This window comes from Urocitellus parryii, chromosome 16, assembly GCF_045843805.1.
Source record: "Urocitellus parryii isolate mUroPar1 chromosome 16, mUroPar1.hap1, whole genome shotgun sequence".
Taxonomy (NCBI): domain Eukaryota; kingdom Metazoa; phylum Chordata; class Mammalia; order Rodentia; family Sciuridae; genus Urocitellus; species Urocitellus parryii.
The window spans coordinates 3,280,543-3,297,172 of NC_135546.1; the positions used below are offsets into that span (position 1 = coordinate 3,280,543).

At 53.6% G+C, this 16,630-nt stretch overlaps 1 protein-coding gene across 1 annotated transcript in view; it reads right to left on the bottom strand.

Annotated features, from left to right (window-relative positions):
• The window catches only part of Eif4e3 (eukaryotic translation initiation factor 4E family member 3), a 30,343-nt gene extending 24,152 nt beyond the window's left edge, over positions 1 to 6,191 (bottom strand). The window contains exon 1 of the mRNA XM_026392689.2: positions 5,994 to 6,191. Coding sequence (XP_026248474.2) covers positions 5,994 to 6,154 — 161 coding nt within the window. The 5' untranslated portion in view covers positions 6,155 to 6,191. The remainder of the gene's footprint in view (positions 1 to 5,993) is intronic.
• Positions 6,192 to 16,630: the final 10,439 nt, after the last annotated feature.

Below are 16,630 nucleotides of genomic sequence, written 5' to 3' on the forward strand. Positions count from 1 at the left end.
GGTCATGCAGTCCTTAATGCAAAGCCTGTTTCTGATCTTTTTATTGCTGTGTGACCTCAGATAAGTTACTTCTATGGGGTCCCTTCTTCCTCCTGGGAGGGTTGTGGAGTCCTCCTACTTCATATGACGAGGGTTTTGTGGCTGGTTCTGCACAGGGCTTCCCCCATGCTGAACACGCAGGAGTGACGCACACTTCCTGCCAACAGTGCACACTGGAAAGAGACACTTAGGATGTCACACAGCATGGTATGCCTCCTTTCCGGACACAAGCCCCCAGGTGCATGCACACAATATTTTGTGGAAAAAAAAATAAAGAATGATGAAAACATTCCACCTCGGATGGGAGATGGTTTCCTTTCAGTCAAGAGAACCAAACTTTCGGGGGAGACTTTAAAGGCAGGCTCCTGTGGACTGCCATCCACCCCAGCTCTGCTGGCCGGGAGAGGGTCTGCACAGGCCCAGCTGCCTGACTAAGCCCCTCATCCATCATTCACTCCATTAAAGAAGCTGTCACTATAATCACTTTTAGATAGATCTGTGGCTTGCGGCTACATCAGCTTCCTGTTGGAGGATGAGTCACAAAGGAAGTTCATCTGAGCCTGTTATTGACAGCTAATAATGCATCTGTCAAGACGACCCGTGTCATCCAAGGGTTTGGCTCTGCATGCTGATTCGGTGTTGATCCCTCCATCTCCTACCACTCCTGGTCCATCACATAGTTCCTTGGCGGTAGCCGCTGAGGCTCTTTCCATCTTGATAAACAGTTCACCCTCTGTACCCAGCCTGGGTGGAGGGGAGCATGAGAGACGGAGGGGAAACAATCAAATAAACATGGAGATTTACAAATCAGCTAAAGAAGGCTGACCCTTGCAGCATCCCATGTCCTAAAGCTTAAGTCTCGCCCACAGCCTTGGGTTCGAGAGAGTAAATGCCACCTGCAATATTACCCACTAGGGATGAGTGACCTTCCCCAGTGAGGCCACTGGAGGCCCCTGGCCATTCCGTAAGAAGCAGCTGCTGACCCACAGTGGGAAAGGCTGAGTCCCCAGGGGACGGCTTCTTCCTGCCAGAGAGATCTATCCAGAGTAACTCAGAATAACATCCTTGGCCATTTTAAGATTTCAGAGGGCAAAAAGGGGAGGAAGCCAGAGAAGCGGCAGCAGAGCCACTCTGCCTGCCCACTGTGGCCCACCACACAGCCTCTTCGCTGGCCTCACTCCTGAAGGCTGCTCTGTGAATAAAGATGAGTCTGGGGTCCCTGGGAAGCCCACCTCACCTCCCCATGTCAGGTCTGCTGTACAGGCCACACCACTGCCTGCCCCCCAAAGCACCTCCCGCTCCCTGTAAGGAGGGTCCCTATCGCTCATGCCTCTCTGTACCGTCTGCCGATGCTACTGAAGCACATGGCATGTGAGCCGTCCCTCCTGGGAGGACAAGGACCTTGTTGTAGCCATCTTTGCCATCTCCTCTCCCACCACAGTAATGGCCACTGGTACGGTCAGTTCATAAGGTCAATACCCAGAGCAGGGACTCACTCCCCAGTGTGGAGGCCTGAGGCGTTGGCTGTAAATCCAGCTGCCTCCGCAGAGGGCTGATGGAGCGGGTCTGGGGTCTCGCATTCTAATTAGCACAGCCTGGTGGCCCTGATGGAAGTGCAGGAGGGACTTTCACACTGAGATGCACAGACCTGGTGCAGCCAAACCCGACGAGGCAGAACTGGTGACGGTATGTGACGGCTCACCCCTGTGACCCAAAATGGAAGCCTGCACAACCTCGCTAAGCACCTACTGTGTGCCAGGCACTGCAATGTGCACTCCTAGAGTCGCAGACACAGCCAGCACAGGGTCTTGCAGCCAAGACCTTGCAGCCAAGAGTGAGGGATGGATACAGGTACTTGTCCATGATACAAGTATTAGCCTATAAAAATGCCGTGGGAAGGCCAGAGGGGAACAGGGGGTTCAGGACCCCTGGGCTTGAAGGAGACAGGACAGGTTTTTAAAATTATTTTCCAGGAAGACAAGGGGGAGAAGGGCACCCCAGGCAGCAGGAACCTCATGAGTCCAACTTTACTAGCTGCCAAGTCCACGGTTCAGCTGAGAAAAGGGCCAGAGGTCTGCTGTGGGCTCCGCCTCCCCAGAAATACAGACCGAGCAGTGTGTGGGAGCTGGCGAGGGCTAGGTGACAACACTCAACTTCGTGTGGCCTGCTCGCTTAAAACACTGATATCTGTGAATTTCCACCACAATCTGTAAATCTGTGATTTTCCTTAAAAAAAAAAAAAGAGTGAATTTTTTCTTCTAATTAATATGGCCGGTGTCTATAAATAAACCAACGTCCTACCACTGCTCAGAGCTGTTCAGATAGAGGCCCAGGTCCAGAATCCTCCCTCCTCCACCACCTGGACCACACATCTGCAGGAGTGGCAGTTAAACTCCACTGAGTGGCAGAGAGGTGGCTATGAAGGCCAGCCAGGCCAACCTGGTCAAGGCCCTGGAGGAGGGAGGAGCTGGGAAGCAGGCAGGTAGCCCAATAGGCTGTGGGCAACGAGGCTGGTGCTGACCAGAGCCTGGAAACAGAGGGACAGACACAGAGAGGAGGGGTTGACTTTGACTTGGGCAAGTTTCAAAGGGTCATGGACAGGTCAGAGCAGGACACCTGGGACAGAAGATTCAAGGACCAAATGGAAGGCAGAGGGTGTGGTGGGCCTGAGCCACACAGTGGCAGAAAAGGAAGAGGGTGCAGAGAAAGCCGCTCACTTGGTCACTGATCACCAGGACGACATTGAAAGCATCTGCAGACTTCCTTGGCTCTCAGAAGTGGCCAGAACTGGGGGGGGCCGGGACTAGAGGTGGTAACCTGCGAATCATCACCAGGGTGCAATAAGCCCCTGTCACTTCTGGGAAGGGCAGTGCTGCTGAGGGTAGCGTTCAACGCCTTGAAAACTGACCATGCAGGCAGGGCTAGGCGTGGAGCGAGCATCAGGGAGTGAGACCCTGGTGCCCTCAGGCCGACATCCCAGTGACAGAAGACCACAAATGGTGGCAACACCACAGAGAGAATGAAGGGGGGGGGCTGGGCACACATGTCAGCATGTGTGGGCCACGACATCAGGGAAGTTCTGGGGAGCAGACATTCGAGGGCAGAGCCTTGCAGGGAAAGTGACCTAGCACAGGGCAGTGGGAGGAGCCTCTGGCCAGCAGGAGGACCTTGGCAAAGGCCTTAGGGGATGCTGGAGGGAGAGCCAGGGGTCAGTGTGGGGGAGAGGGGGAAATGGGAGCAGGGAGGTATGAACTGGAGCAGGAAGCACAACTTGTGGCTGTGGGAGACCCTTCTGGCTTCCGATCTGGGTGCAGCAGTTACAGGTGACTCCAGGATCTGGGATGGAGCACCGGGGGATGGAGTTGCCTCCATCTCTCCTGCCTGAGCTCAGAGGAGCAGGAATGGAGGAGGCACTTCCACACTGTTAGGTGGGCTTCAGGTGGAGTTGAGGCCCCAGTTGGAGGAGTCCAGGGGGACAGCTCAGAAGGAGGGGGTACCAGGGAAACACACAGGAAGCAGAGTGGCCTCCAAGAATCCAGAAAGGGCTGGGTTAGAAATATCAGCAATGTAGGAGAAACCTCACCCTCTGTCTCAATCCAAAATGCTTCATCCTATACCTCTCCCTTAAAACAAACCAAAACAACGACAAGGGCTGAGATGTGGTTCAAGTGGTAGTGCACTTGCCTGGCATGCGTGAGGCACTGGGTTCCATCCTCACCACCACATAAAAATAACAATATTGTGTCTGCCTAAAAAAAAAAAAAAAAAAAAAAAAAAAACTAAAAAATATTTTTAAAAAACCCAACAACAACAAAACAAACAAAAACCCCAATCGTTACTTAAAGTTATTTGAAAATGCAAATAACTTTAATGAAGCATCTCCAATTCACCCAGGGGGTCAGTGAATCTAGGAACTTAGCCTGCTGCCTTCCTCCTACTGAATTCTCATAAGTTGCTCCAAAGACCTTGGCGGGGGTGTGGGAGGAGCTGGTAACTTGGGATCCTGGCAAGCGTGAAGTTAAGAGTCAAGAGTTGTTGAGGACTTCTTCCAGGCTGGGCGCCTGGTGGGGTTTTGCAGTCAGTGCCCTCAGGGAACCCTCAGAAGCACGCTCTGAGCTGCGCACTCAGTGCACAAAGGGCTGGGGAGGCCCAGACTTGCTCATCCTCCCCACACAGCAGACTGGAATGCAGGACAGGTCGGGAGGCAGACACAGGGGGAATGTTAGGTAGCTGGGTGCTACAGAATCACAATGGAGGTCCCCGGAGGTTAACTGGGCAGCACTGCAGTGAGGGTGGTCCAGAGAGGCTCTCCTGAGAACCTTCCAGGCTCCACAAATGTTACTTCTAGGAGAGTTACAAATGAACTCCTGGAACATGGTGTGTTTACAGTCCTCAGGGGAAGGGGGAGCAGCCCACATGAATACAGAGCATTCCCCGAAAAATCAAAAAAGTCCAATAAAAATCATGAGATGATTGATTAGGCAAAATGAATTCATATGCACAGCGAGGAAACTAATTATGACTTCTAAATGAACACGGCTGTTTCTATTAAAGATTTGACAGTGTGGCAATAACATACTTCAGTTGATGACTGACTTCAGAGAAAAAAAAAATGGGCAAATCAGCAGTAGGAAAGACACCATTTGGGTCCTCGCTAAAGTTCCATATTCTTATCTTAAAAGATACTAGAAATTCTTAAAAACTGTGTGTGGTCATAGGATACTAAAAGTCTTAGACCATTCCTACAAGGTGTTGTTCTGTGCTGTAGACCGAATTTTGACCTGCTTAAAAAGAAACTTTCTTCACATGTTCTTTCCCTGGGTCCTCGGCATCCACAATTTAGGACATGGGTGGAGGATTGATGAGGTGAAGGCTGGTACCACCAAACAGCCTGAATACAGCACAGCTCAGAAAGTGAAGGCACCTGGTGGGACCCGCCACAGCCATCCCATAACCCCATAGCGAAAGTGAAAATGTTTCGAAAACCAGACTCACTCCATTTCTCCCACCCCGAAACAAATTTGGGTCCTCAGAAAACAAACTGGCTGCAAGTGTCAACTCTTCAGAGATGGGTGCTAGTTCCACTAGGAAGAAGGGACCCTGTTTGTCTTTAGAAAGTGACATGCCACCTTCTGAAAATCTTGCCACTGGTTCATATAAGGCTCTTTAAAACCACAGCTGTGTCCTCTGTGGAATTGTCTCATAAAATTTTATCACACACATTCTCCCCTGCCCCCTGACCGCGGTAGCCCCCAGTTCCAGCAGAGTTTCCACAGGCTTTGGGGGTCCACCCTGAGGGGTCCTCACTGGCCCCCGTGGGACCCAGGGAAGGGCAGTGCACTCCCAGGTCTATTCCCTCCTCAACATTTTCCCGTGTCCCTAGGCACAGTTCTAGGTCCTGGGAGTTTTTCAAGCGTCCAAAAAAAGCCCAGCTCCGTGACCCTCGGCTGCGGGGAGGCCTTGAGGACTGGAGATAAACAAGTTCGCGGTGGCCCAGGTCCCGCTGAGCGCCACGAAGGAGACTAGGCGGGACAGGTGGGCGCCGCGGAGGGGGCTGCCGGGCGGACGCCAGCGGTACTCTGGGCCTCTCTGAGGAGAGGCTACGGCTGTCCCTGAGGGGGCTACGGCTGTCCCTCGCGGGCAAGGGGAGAGCGACTCCGGTGGAATCCCAGCGCGCGGTGGCACCGCAGGAGGCGGGGGACCGGGAAGGAGAAGGTGTCACCGCGGCCGCGCTGCCAGGACTGGCCAACTCTGCCCGCTGCTGTCAGCTCCGGGGGCGTCCGGGGCAGCTGGACGGCGCGGTCCGCCGAGGACCCTCCGCCCACTCGCCCGCCCGGTCCCTGGGCGCTGGCCCGGGGCGAGGAGGGGTGCGGCCGAAACTTGTGGACTGCGCTGAGGCGCGGCGGCCGGGCCACCTCCGGCCAAGACAAAGCGGCGGCGCCCGCGCCCCTCACCTGTCCAGCCAGAAGGTCCAGGGCGAGTGCAGCGGGACCCCGCCAGGCTCGGGCCGCAGCGCCGACGGCGGGGGCAGCCCCGGAGGCTCCGCGGCGGAGGCCCGCGGCTCCGGCGACTCCCGGGCCCCGGCGGGGGGCGCGGCGGCCGGGGGCAGCGCCATCTTCTCCGCCCCGCCTGCCAGGCCGCGGGCGCGCGGACCCGGGAGCGCCGCTGAGTCACCCGGCCGCCCCGCCCCGCCCCGAGCCCCGCCCCGACCGCCCCGAGCCCCGCCCCGACCGCCCCGAGCCCCGCCCCGAGCCCCGCCCCGCCCCGAGCTCCGCCCCGCCCCGGCCGCCTGCCACCCGCGGGCCAGGGCACCGCTACCAGGGCCAGGGGCAGGGCCCCGCCACCACCCGCTGCAGCCCAGTCCCGCCCTGGCAGCCGGACCAGGCTGCACCCCAGCCGCCAGCCAGGGCACCGCCAGCCAGGCACCCTCCAAAGGCAGGCCCACGCTGGTTGCCGGCGATTCTGCTGAGGCGCCCTGCAACCCAAGCGACCCTGGAGTGGCCAGTAGGAGTGAGGGACACAGCAAAGGCCAGGGGCGGGCTCTGCAGCCGGCAGGAGGACAGCAGGATGGAAAGGCAGGCCACAACAGATGGAGGCCAGGATGGACCCTTGGATGGAGGCTCAGCCTCCCACGGTGCAGAGGAGCAGGGACAGAGACACACCCGCAGCCTACAGGATGGACAGGGAGGCTGGCAGATGGCTGGAGGAAGGAAGGAGGGGTGGAGGCACGCAAGGGCAGAAGGAGGCACAGTTGGATGTGACAGATAGATGGAGAGCAGGGACCAATGGCCAAATGGATAAAGAGACTCCGGTGCCCAAGAGGGCAGAGACAAAGGGCCAGACAGACAGAGGGTGGACCAGAGGGACCACTGACTCAAGGCATGAGGTGTAGCAGACCAGCTCTACATTGCACACGACAGCGAGCCTCCTAATTCAGCAGATCTGAAGGGACCAGAGCCTCCTCCCCACCTCTCTGGAGTCACTATGTGGCCACAGAGAGCGGCTCCAACCTGACCCAAGGGTGGCCAACTTCCAAGAAGGGTCTCAGAGTCAAAGTACTCCAGGCCTCCCCCAAAGCATAGGCAAGAAAGAAGGAAAGCAAGGCATTCTGAACAGAGCCCTGTGCTCCTAGGGCCTGTGCACACCCGGGTGTCATTATGCCATGAGATTCCGTAGCTCCAGGTAAGAGGATCCTCCTACTCTAGCCCTGCCCAGGTCTGTTACTCTCTCTTTCAAAAGCAAAGCAGAGTCATATGAACACACACAATGCCCGCGACATGGCTGTGGACACGCTCTCTACCTTGAACTTCTGGACAGTCCCTCTCTGTCCTTGAGTTGAGAATGTGGAGTTTTCCACTCATAGATTTTCCACCTGGCCTAGGGCATGTTCTGCTCCTGACTTGAACATCCACTGGGAGGGGGTAGGAGAGAAACTGGAAAATGAAATGGGTTCAGGGACTTCTTAGCAGGACAGGCTATGCTCAATCCAGGGTAGTGCCCTCCCCAAAAGGTAGCCAAGGTGGCATAACATGTCAACGGAAACAGGATGGGCGCTTTGTAGTCCCTGCCTCCAGCATAATCTTCTAGCAACATAAGACGCCAGACGCAGCAACATATTTTCTAAAGCCCTTCCACAGAAATCATGGGCTCCGCTGGTTAGACACAATCTCTCCTTTAAAACACAAATATGGCATCATATAGGCTGTTCTGCACTTTACCCTCTTCATTTGTCTAATAACAACAACCCAACGAGGAAGGTGTTACTCACCCTTCTTACATGTGAGCAACAGAAAGGTTAAGTTAACCTAAAGGTCACACAGCTAGTAAATGGTAGAGCTGGGATTTGAACACAGGTGTTCAAAGACTCTGGAGTCCAGGCTTTCAACTGCTGGAAGCTAATGTCCAGATGATAAAAATGAGCCATGACTAGTCGGTCTCCCTTCCTCTCAAGACTCTCAATCTTCCTGTCCAGAGGAAACTGCTATAAATAGGTTCCTTCCGGAAAAAAAAAAAAAATGCAAGTAGGTACCTAAAAGCACATATCTAGATTCATAAATTGTATCTCTGCATCTTTTTAATAATAGAAATAGAAGCACTTAATACCTAGGGTGCCCCTTCTTCTCTTACTTAACATTCTTTGAAGATTTTCCCCACCAAAACATCCACTTCCTCTTAAGGGCTGCAAAGTAATTCATTGTAAAGAAGTAATATGATTTAATCCCGTAGCCTTCAACGTGAATACAGTTTAGAGACATTTTCCTTTGTAAATAATGCCACCGTAAGCATTTTTATATTCATGTCTCTCTTGATCAGAATGAATTTGTCTCAGGATGAGTTTGGAGAAGCAGGGTTGCTGGCTGCGTTGAGACACTCAAGGCAGACTGCCACGCCGCTGTGCAAAGTGGGTACAGGGCTTTACGTGCAGCTGATTTGTAAATAATGGTCAGCTGCGGAAGCTTATGCTCACTGAGTGACGTTTATCTAATTTCTAAGGCATGGGTAAAGGAAGTGTTGCTTTCGGATGATGAAGAACCTAGTCAGACTGTCAAATTTTTTGATTCATCTGCAGGTGCTTTCACAATGCACTCGGCAAGAAAGGACCCTTTTAATTTCTTTTCCTCTGGGGTTTCTATAAAAGAAAGTGGGGACCCAGGGTAAATTCTTTTCAGAGCTTAGACACAGGAACAGTTCTATGGAAAAGCAGTTAAGTGTCTCCTTCTGTTCTCGCTCTGGCCTCCAGGAGGCTCAGAATTCTATCTGCTACTCAAGCAGAAAAATCGGGATGAACCAAGGAGGAAGCACCATGATTTTGATATTTATTCCTAATTCTATCAGAGTCACCTTACTGCATCTATGCACCTTCTCCTGGGCTGTTTGGGAAGTTGGTGGTCTAGAATTAAATCGAATACAAAGGATCTAAAGCTAATAAAAGAGGCCAGACCCCAGGGCTACATGGCCAAGGCAAGGAGGGAGCCAGAGGGGCACTCTCCCCCCCTTCCTGCTCGGCATGTGTAAGACACTTAATTATTCTTATGGCTCTTTAGCATCACTAAAAGAAAACAAATCTGGAAAATTCCCTCATCTTCCCCACTTTGCAAGTGGATGGCAGGAATTCAACTTTCCAGGTAGGAAGGGGTTTTGGAGATCCCCTGAGCAAACCTACGACTTGACAAACGCGGAAACTGAGGCCCAGAGCAGCGAGGCCACTTACCTGAGGCCACAGCTCTAGGGAGGGAGGCGGGACTAGAAGGTGGGCGGCTTGAGGTCCAGGCCAGGGCGCTCCCCCACTGCATAACACGCCACACAGACGACTTGGGGTGGCAGGAGAGAGGAGGAGAAGGTGACCCCACAGCCCCTAGCAAGGGAAACAACAAGAAGGACTTGAGGCACTCATAAATAATTAAGCAATTAGCTGCAGCAGCGACTCCCTCCCCTCCAGCATCCAGTCACCAAGGCAACTTGGGCAGGGTGCCTGCTGGTTGCCTAGTAACCGTGTGGTCTGTTCCCCTGACATGCTCCCTAGGCATCAAAGGATTGGAGATCCAGGAAGAACCTGACCCAGGCATCACTATTCCAACACCTTTATTTTTCCAGCTGAGGAGATGGAGGCCCAGAGAAGCTGGGTAACCTGCTCAAGGTCACACAGTCACTCTGAGGCACAGTCAGCCTCCATTTCCAGGTCCTCTCCAGTGCATCCGGGCCACCTTGGGGAGGCTGCACAGGGAGGAGAGGAGGAGGTCTCCCCACAGTTCCTAGAAGAGGAGGAAGTCAGAGCCAGTGAGCAAGCAAGCCAGAGACAGAGACCTTGAGAGCTCATGTGCAATTAGCAGGAGCTGGTAATCCCATCAGCCCAACTTTCACCATCACCATGGCAACATGGGTGAGGCGGGCGCTGGTTGCCTAGTTACAAGTGGTCCTCTCTCTTCCACTCTCCTCCTGCTCCCTGGGATGTCATAGGAACACAGAACGGTGGAGTTGGATGGGAAGGCAGGGATCCTAACTGGGTCTTCGCCTTCAAGCAACCAGGAAGCTGAGGCTCAGGGACACCACACAAGCCCCACAGCCACAGAGCTGGCTGGTAACCTTTCCTCCACTGAGATGACCTGTCGCAGCACTGCAAGAAGGGAACCTGTCCTCCGTAGTCAGACAGGCATGGGAAATGCAGGAGGTCCTCCAGAGGGGACTCTACTCTTGTCTACTGGGTGGCAAAGCCACATACACAAAGTGGCACACAGCGAGGTGCACAAGAACAGTGCCTACACACCCAGTCTCCTCAACGGAAAACCCGAGCCAAAAGCCACTGCTTCCCAAACCTAGCAAGATCCTTATGCTCTCTGCACCTCAGTCCCCACACCTGAGGAACAGGTACCCTGACAGTCCAGATTTCCAAAGCCGTCATTAAGATTTAAAGAGAAATGTAGCTGGGTGCAGTGGCGCATGCCTGTAATCCCAGCGACTCAGGAGGCTGAGGCAGGAGGATGTCATGTTCAAGGCCAGCCTCAGCAACGAGGTGCTGATCAATTTGGCAAGACCCTGTCTCAAAACAAAATATAAAAAAGGGCTGAGGATATGCCTCAGTGGTTAAGTGCCCCTGGTTCAATCCCTAGTATCAGAAAAAGAAAAGATTCATCTCAAAGGCGTGGTGTGCAGTAAGGACAGAGTGAATGCTGGGCGGCCAGTAATTCCACATCCAGTACACACTTGCCCATGCCTGCTCTGCAGACGCCCCAGCATGGGCTCTGGAGAGATTCACTAGTGAGCATGACTAAGGCGGAGGACAGACCCCCCTGCCTGGGGCCTGACGTTGCAGGTGTGTGTGGTGATTCGGTGTGTGTTGCACGGCTGCAGGAACCCACTGGCAGTGTGTCCCGGGGCTCCTTCTCTAAGCCTGGAAGTTTCCTGTTTACAGGGTGTGATGCTATAAATACTCAGGCCTGGCTTCTCCGTGGGAACTCTGTTTTCCTTTCTGTTAAAAGCTCTCAAGAGAAAAGAAGGCAGTGGCCGCTAGATGGCAGACACCAGGTCCCCGACAGACAGCAGAGCCAGAAGGCACGGGCCCCAGGCTTCCAGCAGAGCCAGAGCGGGTCAGCCCTAGGCTGATGGCTGGGAGGCCGGTCCTGGGACACTGGGGGTGTCAGGGCAGCCTGCAGTGTGGGTCCGCACCATTGCTTGGAGGGAGATGGATCTCAGCGTCAAACAAGCTTCTGCTGTGAGCTAGCTCTGTGACCCCAGGAAGTCATCAGCCACGCTCAGTAGGGGGCCCTCCATCTGGGACACAGAGATGGCAGCGAGGGCTCTCCTTCTGCAAGCTGCACACAGACAGAGCTCCACCCCTGTTAGCTGGATCCCAAAGAGTGACTCTGGTGGAGTCCAGAGTCAGGAAGTAATATGGGGTAAGCGTGCTCAGGGAGGAAGCTGGGCTCTACCCTGTCCCTGGGCAAAGCGGCAGGGAGCCTCAGCGGCCCCACTCTTCACGGGCACCCCCCTGTCAGTCTTAGGGCCCTCACCCTCTTTGACTGGCATCCCTCTTCCTTCTTCATTCCCATGGTGCCCCCAACCCTGGCCCCTCACCTGAGTTCCAGCCTGGACAGATGGCCATGACACAGTAGTGCCCAGGCACCAGATGGACCGGCCCTAGAATGTGCTACACTGGCTTCTGACAGCTCCCAGGACCTGGCTGAAGTCCTTCCAGTACCCACAGAGTGCGGCTCCTCCTGTGCTTCTCCTGCCTTTTTATCCCCTGGACAAGCCACTCCACGTCGCTCGGGGGCCGTGGGCATCTGCTGCTGCCTCCACTGTGCATGGATGGCCTTTCCCCAGCCCAAGCCTCCACCCTCTCCCACTCGGCCTCTCTCCCTCATCTCTGCAGCCCCCCCACCTGGCACAGGCGGGTCCCACAGCTGGTGCCACCACTGCCATCAGGAAGTGATCTTGGCAGGCAGCAGACCTTGACTGCCGGGAGGAGCCTGTGACTGTCTCCAGTTTCTCCTGTTTCTCTTCTGCCACTTTCTCCTCGCCGTGGACAGCCTGTTTGGTCAACTCCTGTCATATATCTGTCCTCAAAGCCTGAGGGCTGAAATCTCCAGTCGAGCCTGCAACGTCCTGCCCACGGCAACACACCTTCCAGAATGCAGCTGCAGGCATGTTTCCAAATACATTTTGGGGTGTGTGTGTGTGTGTGTGTAAAAATATTACATATTTACATGTACTTGGAAATATGGATGTATATGTTAAATATGTGGACTTGAAAAATATATCTATGGACATAATTTGGAAACACAGATATTTCCAAACAGATCTGCCCCACTCCTGGGAGCGTCCATCCTCGCTAGCCCTTGCCCCAACAGGAGCTCCTGGGCAGGCCTGGCCCCACCGCCACCCCCCAAGCCCCTGAGACAGTCAGGGTCCTGCCCCCACGTGGTCACACACTCCACTCCCACCTCCATGTTCTTGCCCGAGAACTTCTCTTCTCCGAGCGTCCACATTCTTTAGGCTTCTCTAAGGACCGAGGAAAGATCCACTGCAGGACAGGCCAGAGAATCCTGGAGCCGTGGCGGAGCAGGTTCCCACACTCCTGTCCCCAGGAGCCCCTCTCCCTGGCCGGGAACCCTGGGGAGTGACCATGTTCTTCTTTGCTCATGGAAGGTCCCCGTGGCAGATGCCTAGGGTCTGGGGCTTCTGAGTGAGGTCCTCAGGACCACCTCTGTTGGGCACTTAGATGGTCCCCAGGGTCCGCGTCCATCATGCACAACCCTCCGTCAACACCCTCTGCTGGTCACTGGCTTCTGATGCAGAGGTGGTCAGTAATATCTGGGGACCAGCCAAGCAAACAGAGGTGTGGCCATCAGTGGGCAGGTGACGGGGGCTGGTGACGGGACTGGCAGGTCTCCACGTACCCTTCAGTGAGTTAAAAGGCAAGAAAAGATGGTCAGTAGGGAAACACTGGGATCTGAGGAAAGTCTAAAATGGGTGCCTGAGCCCACGCTGGGCAGGGATGGTCTGGAGGAATCCACCCTCTGGGTCCCCTGTCCTGGCTGCACAGTGGGTGTGTCAGGGTGCCTGCTCGGACACATGGTGAGGCCTGATGTCGTTGGTCATAGCTTTCTTTCTGCGATTCCTGTGGGGACAACCCTGCATCTTCTCTGCCACGGGAGTTAGAGACCAGCTTGGAGAGTGCGTAGCAGAGGCAACCGTCCCAGGTAGCCTGGCGCTGTCCTGCTTCGACCACTGGAGGCCAGGTCCCAGTGCCAGGTCCAGGAAAACCCCTGATCCTGGGCCACCTGGAAAGGCTGGTCAGCTAGGAGCAGGTCCGCAGAGCACTGCCTGCCTGGCCTCATGTCCTGAGGTCCTGGCACAGGGGGACCAGGCTGAGGTAAGACAGCAGAGCCATGGGGGTCCCTGGACCTTTTACAGCAAGCGCTCCTACTCATTTTTCAACTCTCTCTCTTCTATGCACTAAATTTTAATATCTAAGACAATTTTGGGGAACAAAGCACCATCAAGAGCATCCCTCCTTAGTACAGGTCCGGGTCCAAGGTCTACTAAGACCCCAACTAACAACCAATACAAAGAACCCACCCAGAAGTTCACAGAAAGAGAAGTCACGTTCCCGGGGCCAGGGCATCTGCAGCCTTGGCTCTGCTAATGGCCCTTCCTTGGGACTAAAACCAAAAACAAACAGCACAACAAACAACACAAAACTCCAGACCTCTCACCCAAATATGCGTTTCCCACTTGCTTTTTTAAAGGGAAAAGTGATCCTAAAAAGAGGAAATTTTAAGAAATTCACAAAAGAAAGAATTATTCATGCAGAAAACATCCACTCACTCAGAAAAATGTCGGGAAGTGACCGCATGGCCACCTGCACCGTCTGTCCCTACTGCGTGCCCAGCCTGAGCTCCCTGGGGTGCAGCGGACCTTTGCAGGCCTGGGAGAAGCTTATGAAGAAATGCTCCTGCAGTGGGAGCCCTTCTAGAATATTTCCTTCACGAAAGCCCAGATGGAAATTCCTTACAGGTCGCTTGTTTCTTTAAGCTAAGTAGGTCACAACTGGAGAAGCCACTGTCAACTGATGAGCACCATCAGAAAGGAAAAGAGTTTTTAAAAGGAAGCCACATTATTTGTTTGTTTGTTTGTTTTCAAACTGCATGATTTTTTCAGAGCCCTTGTCACTGTGCAAAGTGCTACGTTAGGAAACAGGAAGACACTTTACAAGCGTTTAGGACAAAGAAACCCCTGCAGTTACAAAATCCCTGTCCTATTATAAAAAATACAAACAACAGTAAGTGTTGGCAAGGATGTGGGGAAAAGGCACACTCGTACACTGCTGGTGGGACTGCAAATTGGTGCAACCCCTCTGGGAAGCAGTGTGGAGATTCCTCAGAAAACTTGGAATGGAACCACCATTTGACCCAGCTGTCCCACTCCTTGGTTTATTATACCCAAAGGACTTAAAATCAGTGAACTATAGTGACACAGCCACATCAGTGTTTATAGCAGCTCAATTCACGGTAGCTAAGGTATGGAACCAACACATGGGTGGATAAAGTGTGGTACATAAACACAATGGAATGTTACTCAGCCATAAAGAAGAATGAAATTATGGCATTGGCTGGTCAGTGGGTGGAACTGGAGACTATCGTGCTAAGTGAAATATGTCCAGGGAAATAAGCTAGTCCCCTAATACCAAGGGCTGCATGTCCTCTCTGTTATGCAGATGCTAACACACACTAGGGGAGGAGGAGAATAGAGGTTCATTGGATTGGAGACCAGGGAATGAAGGGAAGGGAGAGAGGCTAGGAATAGGAAAGACACTAGAATAAGTTAGACCTATGACCAGTGTAAGGCCACAAGAACGAATTCCAATTAGAATAAGTTATACCCCATGTATGTATAATAAGTCCGAATGCACTGTACTGTCAAGTGTGTCTAAAAAGGAGGAAGGAGGAAGGAGGGAGGAGGAGGAGGAGGATGAGGAGGAAGAGGAGGAAGAGGAGGAGGAGGGAAAGGAGGGGGGAGGAGAAGGAAGGGGAGGAGGAGGAGGAGGAGGAGGAGGGAGAGGAGGGGGGAGGAGAAGGAAGGGGAGGAGGAGGAGGAGGAGAGGAGGAGAAGGAGGAGGAAGAGGAGGAGGAGGAGGAGAGGAAGAGAAGGAGAAAGAGGAGGAGGAGGAGGAGAGGAGGAGAAGGAGAAAGAGGAGGAGGAGGAGGAGGGAGAGGAGGGGGGAGGAGGGGGGAGGAGGAGGGGGAGGAGGGGGGGAGGAGGAGGAGGAAATCCCTGCCCTCATGGGGTTTGGCTTCCCCACTCAGGGACCATTCACACCTCCATTTTTACTGCTTCTCAAGGGTGTCCCAGAGGTGACCGAAAACAGTGCTTGCTTTATTTGGTCATGGACACAAGGGACCTGTTACTTTTTTTTAAATATCACCTACCATATTCAGTCATTCCAAGCCATGCAAGAGAATCTCACAGAAATGGGAAAGAGGAGGCAGGAGGAGGTGGGGCAGGGAGACCTTGTTGCTTGATATTGATACATTGTTTCAGGTCACTCTGGGCCTGAGTCAGCTTAAAGGAGACACTGTGTGTTCATCAATAAACTGGCTCTTCCCCCAAACAAACAAACAAAAATAAAAAACAGAAGCCGAAGTCCCTCTCCTTCGCCACCAGCAGCGAGGGGACTCTCCCAGTACAGACAGGTGCCGTGGGTCCTCCCTCTCGTCTTGTCTGGTTCCATCCCTACATACGGGGCCCTGGGGTTCCGCTGCACGTTATGGCATTTCTTTGAAAGTGTCTTAGCATTTGTGGGGACACAGCTAACCGTCTGCCCACGTTGACATGGAAGTGCTGTTCTAGAACACGGGCTCTAACTGAGGAGGGTGCCCCACAGGTGACTTCCCACTTCCCTGCCACCAATATTGACTGTCACTGATGGTGTCCTTGGAGGTAGATCAGACTCACTTTGTCTTTTCAACATCTACCAGGTTCTGGTATTCTGAATTCTCTGAATTCTCCTAAACGTGGCTCCAGCCTCCTATCATCCTGTTATAGTGTGGACATGAGGTGTCCCCCAAGACTCCTGTGTGAATGCAGGAATGTTCCGTGGTGAAGTGACTTGACCTGGACGGTGAGGGCTGTGATCTAATCCGTCCTTCTAGTGGGAAGGGTCTGGCGGGGCGGGGACTGTAGGAGGTGGGGCGTGGCTGCAGAAGGTGGTCACCGTTTTGCATCCTGTAAAGGAAGTGTCTCACCTCCCTGCAGGCCCTCCCTGTCCCTCTCTGTTTCCCGCCTGCCATGAGCTGAGCAGCTGCCCTCCTCCACGCCTTTCCACCACGATGTGCTGTCTACCTGGAGCCCAGAGCCTTGGAGCCATCCAGCCATGGACTGAGCCTCTGAAACCACGAGCCAAAGCCAACTGCACCTCCTGTAACTTATTCCTGTTGGGTATTCCAGTCCCAGCCACAAAGAGTTGACTGCCATACGTCCCTCAAATGCCTAAGGTGGATGTTTTTCTTATCTTATTGGACTAAGATATTTTGTTAGATCAAATGTCATCTTGTCAATAAAATGCAATACCGTATTTTTTTCAGGTTTTGCA